This window comes from Nicotiana sylvestris, chromosome 6 (assembly GCF_000393655.2).
Source record: "Nicotiana sylvestris chromosome 6, ASM39365v2, whole genome shotgun sequence".
NCBI classification, from domain to species: domain Eukaryota; kingdom Viridiplantae; phylum Streptophyta; class Magnoliopsida; order Solanales; family Solanaceae; genus Nicotiana; species Nicotiana sylvestris.
Genome location: NC_091062.1, coordinates 89,742,676 through 89,750,712, shown reverse-complemented (window position 1 = coordinate 89,750,712; position 8,037 = coordinate 89,742,676). Strand labels below are relative to the sequence as shown.

The 8,037-nt window shown below is 36.7% G+C and overlaps 2 protein-coding genes across 2 annotated transcripts; both read left to right on the top strand.

Moving 5' to 3' along the window:
• Positions 1-267: 267 nt before the first annotated feature.
• LOC138870914 (protein FAR1-RELATED SEQUENCE 5-like) lies at positions 268-1,196 on the top strand. The gene is made up of 2 exons (XM_070148756.1): positions 268-512; positions 587-1,196. Exons 1-2 carry the CDS (start codon positions 268-270, stop codon positions 1,194-1,196), a joined length of 855 nt encoding a protein of 284 aa, XP_070004857.1.
• Positions 1,197-1,221: 25 nt separating this feature from the next.
• On the top strand, positions 1,222-2,479 carry LOC138870913 (protein FAR1-RELATED SEQUENCE 5-like). Its single transcript, XM_070148755.1, has 2 exons — positions 1,222-1,715; positions 1,840-2,479. Exons 1-2 carry the CDS (start codon positions 1,222-1,224, stop codon positions 2,477-2,479), a joined length of 1,134 nt encoding a protein of 377 aa, XP_070004856.1.
• Positions 2,480-8,037: the final 5,558 nt, after the last annotated feature.

Below are 8,037 nucleotides of genomic sequence, written 5' to 3'. Positions count from 1 at the left end.
TTATACGATGGGAAGATCAAAATTCTAGTATGTATACATAATATTATTTTTTTCATTTATACGGTATACCTTGTTATACCATACACTTATGTTAGAGATCTTTCATTAAACACATAATTCACCACCCTTTTCCCGAACCTAAACATGAATGCTAACCTAGAAACTAGTTTGGAGCCACTAAACTCAAATAACAACCTTAAAACTAGGTCGTAGCAAATAAGGAACGCATTACACATATCATTGGGGTTGAATTCGGACGACAGTTTGATGAATAAAGATGAGTCGGTCAACATTGATTCAGACGGAAACTTCAATAATGGAGAAGATCATGCTGATGATGCTGATGATGATGAAGGACACTATTTAGAGGAAGAGGGAGAAGGTGGAGAGGACATGGAAATGTCTAATGAGTTCAATGAAGAAGATCTAGTAATCGGTCCAATTACTGGGATGCGGTTCAGTAATAAGGATGTTATGTTTGATTTTTACAAAGAACATGCAAGATTATCATGGTTTTGCATTGTCAAAAGAATATCAAACAAAAAAATGGTGATATTGTTAGGTATGTGCAATATGGTTGTGATAGGTCTAGGAAACCAAGGAATAAGCATGTTACCAAGAGGAGGAACTGTCGTGCTAGAATAAATGGAATTTTGGAGGAGAATGGTTCATGGCGTGTTTTAAAGGTGGTTAAAAAACATAATCATCAATTGGAACCAGCACTATTGCAATTAATGGCTGGACACAGATCGCTTAGTAAGTCTCTTAAGAGAACTCTTGTAGCCAAAGATATTGCTGGCTTAAGATCCTCAAAAAATATAAGAGTCGCTGAAGTACTTGCTGGTGGCCCCGAAAATCTGGGTTGTACACCAAAGGACTGTAGAAATTATATTTTGAAGAGTAGAAAGCTTCAATTGCAAGAAGGGGATGCACAATCATTACTCAAGTTCTTCAGTGACATGCAGCAAAAAGATAGAGAACTTTACTACTCCGTAGATGTGGATAGTTTTGGTCGACTTTGTAATGTCATATGGGTTCATTCACACTCTAAGGTTGCATATGGGGAGTTCTATGATGTAATATGTCTTGATACCACATACCTTGTGAATAGATACAATATTCCATTTGCTTCATTTGTTGGTGTCAATCAGCATATCCATATTTTTGGGATGTGCTCTTGTCTAGTGAGGATATAACAAGTTACAAAATGGTGCTCTCTACATGGCTTGGGCTAACAATGTTCGTCCATTAGCTATTATGACTGACCAATGTGATAGTATTAAGGCTGCCATCAATGCATTGATGACAAATACGGTACATAGATATTGTATATGCCATATATTCGCAAAGTTGCCTACGAAGTTAAGTGGAGTTCTTGATGGTAAGATTGCAAAGGCAGAATTTAAGGCTTTAGTCCTTGATAGCATTAATGTTGCTGAGTTTGAGAGAAGATGGATTAACTATATTGCAAAATATAACTTAGATGGAAGGGATTGGTTTTATAAGCTTTATTTGGAGAAGGAAAAATGGGTTCAGGTATACCTAAATGACCACTTTTGTGCTGGAATGTTGTCCACACAAAGAAGTGAAGGAATTCATACTTTCTTTGATGGATTCATCACCCACCAAAGCACTTTGAAGCTATTTGTTCAGCAATATAAGTTAGCCATAAGATCTAAGTTCGAGAAAGAATTGGAAGCTGAATATAGGTCAAGGTGCTTTGAACCAAAATGTTTATCTGAATTCGCATGGGAGGAAAAACTTCAAGCATGTTTTACTCGTGAAGTGTTTGAATTTTTTCAAGTACAGTTAAAGGAAACTGTACCATTGTGAAATTAGCACCCCTGAAAACCATCAAGAAACAGTTGGAGTGGAGAATTACATTATCACAGATTATTCGTTCAGGAGTTTTAACACTAGAAATCCATTTGTATTCACAGTTGAATATACACCTATTGGCGAATATCTAAGTTGTAGCCGCAAGTTTTTTGAAACAAGAGGTATTCTATGTTGCCATATACTTAAGGTGTTATCTCATAAGAGGATTAAAAATATTGATGAGAGGTATATATTGAAAAGGTGGAGAAAAGATGTTGTTCGTCCGCACTTGAAAAGTTTCTTTCTAAGAGGTTACCCACGTATGAATTTTGAATACATGATGTACAGGGAACTATTAAAGCATTTTGAACGGGTTTGTGATATTGCATTGGACACTGAAGTGATGAGGCAATATATTAAGTATGATTTGAACAGATTGGAGTATGACCTTTTGAATTGGGATGATGATATGATAGTTCCAAATTGGGAATTGGAAGATACATATGATGGTGTGGGTGAGAGTGAGGGTGAGGATGAGGATGAGGATGAGGGTGAGGGTGAAGGAAGAAATATAAGAGATCCTAGATACATAGCTTCTCGTGGACGTCCAAGGTTGAATAAATATAGAGGGCGAATTGATTCATACTTTAGAAGTTCATAAACGGGTGGTGGAAGTGGAGTTAGAGGTAATAGGAGAAGTAGAGGTGGTGGTAGAAGTGATGGTAGAGGTCGTGGTAGAGGTGGTGGTAGAGGTGGTGGAACTCCTCGGCTAGCGGCAGGAATTGAGGTAAAGTATAACAAATTTAATTAATTAATTATTATTTATTTTTTAAAAATACACTGCTTATTAGTCTTATTTACTCTAATTACAACAAGATGATGTAACAATACCACCACAGAGTAGCTTGCCTGATCTAAATGATGAAGCAAACTGGGAAATAGAAGACTTGACCGTTTAGTTTGAGATGATTTAAGTTTGAAACTTATTTAATTTGATTTGAGATAAAAAAATTGAATTTATTGACTTTGTTTTGTAATAAGTTTAAACGTGTGGTATTATAATTATCATTGTTAAATACTTCATTTTATTGTTACTTGCTTTTAATTTAGAGCACTAGACTTATAAAATGTGATTAGTTGCAACTAGTACATAAGTGAAAGACTTGACAACATTAAAATCAGTTCAAACTAAGAACTAAAATACTCACATTCAGTTACTAAAACCCTACCTTCAACATTCAGATACCAAATACTCCAAGAGCTCAATGTAAAATCAGTGTAACCATTCCTCTTTAAATAAAAAACCTACTCATTTAACTTCCCTATGTAGCATTTACTCTTACAATACATTAATAATATACCAACCCATTTAACTTCCCTATGAAGCATTTACTAATAATTTCATTTCTGATTTTTTGAATGATAATTTTAAAAAAATATTATAGTAAAGAAGACCAATATGAAAATTGAAATTTCATAACATTAATACATCAATAGAAAAAAACACAACAACCATAACTAAAGAAACATGAGAATAAAAGATAATAAAAGGATAAATCAACACAAATACATCCTAGAAACTAATCAATTTCAAACGGATTATTATTAGAAGTTCCTTCTCCCTTCAGTTGAAAATTGAGGCTAACATACAATGGTGCAATTTCAACCAACATAAATTTGACGACGAAACCTCGCTTGGCATAATTGTCCAAAACAAAAAGTTTCCAGTCTGCTTTGAACCTTCTTTGATCACCAACGCTCATATTTATATACCACTCTTGGCCACTATAGTGAAGAAGCACGGTTTCTACTGTTGGAGGAAGATGCTTGTAGATTTTTCTTGGAATATACTTAAAAAAGAAAGAAAAAAATATTACTATTAAGTTTCGGAAAATATGAAACTGAAACAAGATATACAATACTGATGCATATATATTTTCTAGAGTGAAGGTATAAGAAACAAAAGTATTTTTGTAAAAAAAAAATTAGTTAGGATTAACTCAAGAAGTTATTGTAATATTCAAAGAAATAAAGTTTAAAGGACATAATAATTTACCAGATCGTCGTAGTTGATGTATGAATCAGTCACAACCACTTCAAATGTTGGATGATTCTCTTCTTCATTATCACTAGTAGAAGAGTAAGATAGGGCTCATTTGGTAAAGGGAGAGGCATCCATAGTTTAGGATTTGTAGGCGAGTGTATTTTTCATAATTTAGGGTTTGAGTATGTGACTATATATGGGGGGCCAACCCAGTCCAAAAATATTTCAAATACCCTCCTAAAAAAGTTTGAATGCTAATTTTCCCTCTTAACTTTTTTTTGTTCAATTTTGATAGTTTTTCCCTCTTAACCTCGAAATTAATGATGTTAGTTGAAATAAATGGTGTTATTTTTCCTATTTTCTCTTCTCCATTCCAAAAGAATCCGAGAGAAATTGATTTAAGTCTGCATCTTGAAGAATTGATTTAAAAAAAATTAAAAATAGTCTTTGAAATTGATTTCATACGGAAGAATGAAAATTGTTATAGCAAATAAGACCAATATGATGAAATGAAATTTGAAAACATCAATAGTTCAATAGAAAATCAAAAACACAACTAGCACAACTAAATCAACATAAAACTAAAAAAATATAATAAAGGGATAGAAAAATACAAAACAAATCCTAAAAACTAATCAATTTCGACCGGATTATGATCAAAAGTTCCTTCTCCCTTCACTTCAATATTGAAGTCAACATATAGTGGTGCAACATCAACTAACGTAAATTTGACGACGAAACCTCGCTTGACATAATTGCCCAAAATAAAAAGTTTTCAGCCTACTTTGAACCTTCTTCGATCATCAACGCTCATAGATACAAACCACTCTTTGGCACAATAATGAAGAAGTGCGGTTTCAACTGTTGGAGGAAGATGCTTGTTGATTTTTCTTAGAATATACTGAAAAAGGGAAAAAAACAATACTATTAAGTTTTTGGAAAATATAAAATGGAAACATGAAAAATATGTATACAATACTGATGTTGTCACGATCCCAATCGGTCGTGATGGCGCCTATCACAGTACTAGGCAAGCCAAGTAAATATTTACCACAACGAAATCTTTTATAAAAATCATTTTCTAGTATCGAATAAGTCTCAAATTCATCATATGAAATAGATGAGTAAAACACAATATGCGGAAAATCCAGTACAGAATACCAACACAGCCCAACAATCCGGTGTCACTAGTCAAGAGCCTCTAAATACAACTCAAAGTGACTGAATAATACATCATAAGTCTGATATAGCAGAATACTAAGATAAGAAGGAGGAAAGCAGGGCTGCAAACACCGTGCAGCTACCTTGCAGTCTCCAGTAAAGCTCTGAGAGTGCTGGGAGCTCTCACTTTGCTGCTCGGGCACCTGGATCTGCACACAAGGTGCAGGGAGTAACGTGAGTATGCAAATTCAGTAAGTAACTAAAGTAAATAAGGTGTGAGTGTAGTGACGAGTAATTTAAAACCATATAAGAGTTTTCAACAGAAATATCAAGTCAAAACTAACAGTGCCATAGTCAGTTATCTCGTAAAACTTCAGTTTCAATTAAAATACTTTGAAATCATTTATTCAATAATTTTCAACAAAGGCTCAGTATAAAAGAAGAGTGAAAACAACAAAAGTCATAAACAAGCCATTCGGGCCAGGTATCACTCACAAATATAGCCTCTCGGGCAAGCCTCTTAGTCACTCGTGACTCAGCTCTCGTTAAACAATACTCACACTCAGCACTCCGGCTCAATAATATCTCATACTAATAATAATCATAACAACCGCTACGGCGTGCAGCCCGATGCATAGTTTATAGTCGATTACGCTCACTAAAGTTGTACAGACTTCGGAGGGGCTCCTACAGCCCAAGCGTCATATTGCTGTGGCACACAACCCGATCCAATATATATATTGCTGCGGTGTGCAGCCCGATCCATATGTATATCGCTGCGGCGTGTAGCCCGATCCATATATATATAATATTGTTGCTGCGTGAAGCCCGATCCATAATCAATATATAATCCTCACCATTAGGTCCTAAACCTCTCTTAGTCATTAACCTCACAGCCACTCGAGCATATCAGTGGAAATCAGGGAACTCAGCCCAAACAGTTTTCATATATTATGATGTAGAGTGATGAAGCCGGATTTAAATAATAAACAGGTAAAACATGACTGATGATATGCTTTCAAAACAAATAGAGTGAGGAAAGTAGTAAAAATACCCCTAAGGGTTTAAACAGGTCGACACAAGGCCCCAAACATTGCGTACAACCCAAAATATAGTATCAATCTCTAAAATACGGGATATCGTAATATTTCAAATCAAATACGCGGCTTAATAGTTGCTACGGGACGGACCAAATCACAATCCCTACCGGTGCACGCCCACACGCTCATCACCTATCATGTGCATCACCTCATTTATCAAAGCAGTACGAAATACCGGCGTTTCATACCCTCAAGTCTAGATTTATAATGGTTACTTACCTCAAACCGGATGAAATACTATTCCACGACGCCCTTGCCTCTCGACTCGGCCGCAACTCACGTCGAATCTATCCTAAATCAGAATTACAACATCAATATATGCTAAGGGAACGAAGCTCATGCGAAAATAATCAAATTATATCAAAAATCCCGAAATTGGTCCAACCCGATCCCCGGGCCCACATCTCAAAATTCGATAAAAGTTACATTAATGGAATCCTTATCCTCCCACGAGTTCATATATACCAAGAATACCAAAATCCGACCACAAATGACCCCTCAAATCCCTAGATTAAGGTCTCCAATTTCCAAGCCCTAACTCCCCAATTTTAGGCTTCAAATCCCACAAATTTTATTTTAATTAGGTAGAAATCACAATAGGATCGAGTATTAAGTCCATAAATATTACCTCCAAGTGTTTTCCTTTGATTACCTCTTCAATCTCCCTCAAGAAGCTCCAAAACCGACTCAAAAATAGTGAACTTTGGCCAAAAATCGTGAAAATGGCCTTTTAAACATTTTGCCCAACGATTTAAAATTCCTTCATCGCGAACGCGATCAACGCCTCGCGTTCGTGAAACACAAAATCTGTTGACCACTTAATCCTTCTTCGCGAAAATGACATCTTGAACATGAACATGAAGCTTCAGCTTTTCAACCCATCGTGAATGCGACCTCTAGCTCGCGAATGCGAAGCATAAATGAACCTGACCCCAGCTGCTCCCATTACTCTACGCGAACGCGGGAACCTCATCGCGTTCGCGATGAACGCAGAACCTAACCCTTCGTGAACGCGAGACCAACATCCCAAATGCGAAGGCCAAACTTCCTGCCTCACACCACATCCCTTCGCGAAAGCGAGAGCTCTCTCACGAATGCGAAGGCCAAATGTCTGCAACACCAACAACAGAAATCTGCAACTTCCCTCAACAATATTTGATCCGTTTAATCGCCCAAAACTCACCTGAGGCCCTCGGGACATCAACAAAACATGCCAACATATCCCATAACATCATTCAAACTTTTCCAACCCTCAGAATGCTCAAAACAACATCAAAATCATCATCGGATTCAAGCCTAAGAATTCCAAAAGCTTCCAAATTACGCTTTCGATCAAAAAGTCTATCAAACCTCGTCCGAATGACTTGAAATTTTGCACACACGTCACAAATGACACAACGGACCTACTCCAACTTCCGGAATTCCATTCCGACCCCTTTATCAAATCTCCCCTATCAACCGGAAAACGCCAAAATTCCAATTTCGCCAATTCAAGCCTAAATCTACTCCGGATCTCCAAAATACATTCTGATCACGTTCCTAAGTCCCAAATCACCTCCCAAAGATATCCGAACCATCGAAATTCATATCCGATCCCTCTTTCATATAAGTCAACATCCGGTTGACTTTTCCAATCTAAGCTTACTCAAAAGAGACTAAGTGTCTCATTCCTTTCCAAAACCTTTCCGAATCCGAACTAACCAACCCAATATCACTTAATACAGCTAAACAAGACAACAAAAAGCAGAAATGGGGAAAACAGAGCGGTAACTCATGAAATGACCAGCCGGGTCGTTACTTCCTCCCCATTTTAAACAAACATTCGTCCTCGAATGGGTCAAGAAACATACCTGAAGCCTCAAATAGGTGAGGATATCTGCTCCGCATCTCCCGCTCAGTCTCCCAGGTAGCCTC

Coding starts and splice junctions, on each gene's coding strand:
- LOC138870914 (XM_070148756.1), top strand. CDS start 268: ATGAATAAAGATGAGTCGGTCAACATTGATTCAGACGGAAACTTCAAT. Junction 513..586: donor GAACATGCAAGATTATCATG/GTTTTGCATTGT, acceptor TGGTTGTGATAG/GTCTAGGAAACCAAGGAATA.
- LOC138870913 (XM_070148755.1), top strand. CDS start 1,222: ATGGCTTGGGCTAACAATGTTCGTCCATTAGCTATTATGACTGACCAA. Junction 1,716..1,839: donor GAAGCTGAATATAGGTCAAG/GTGCTTTGAACC, acceptor TTGTGAAATTAG/CACCCCTGAAAACCATCAAG.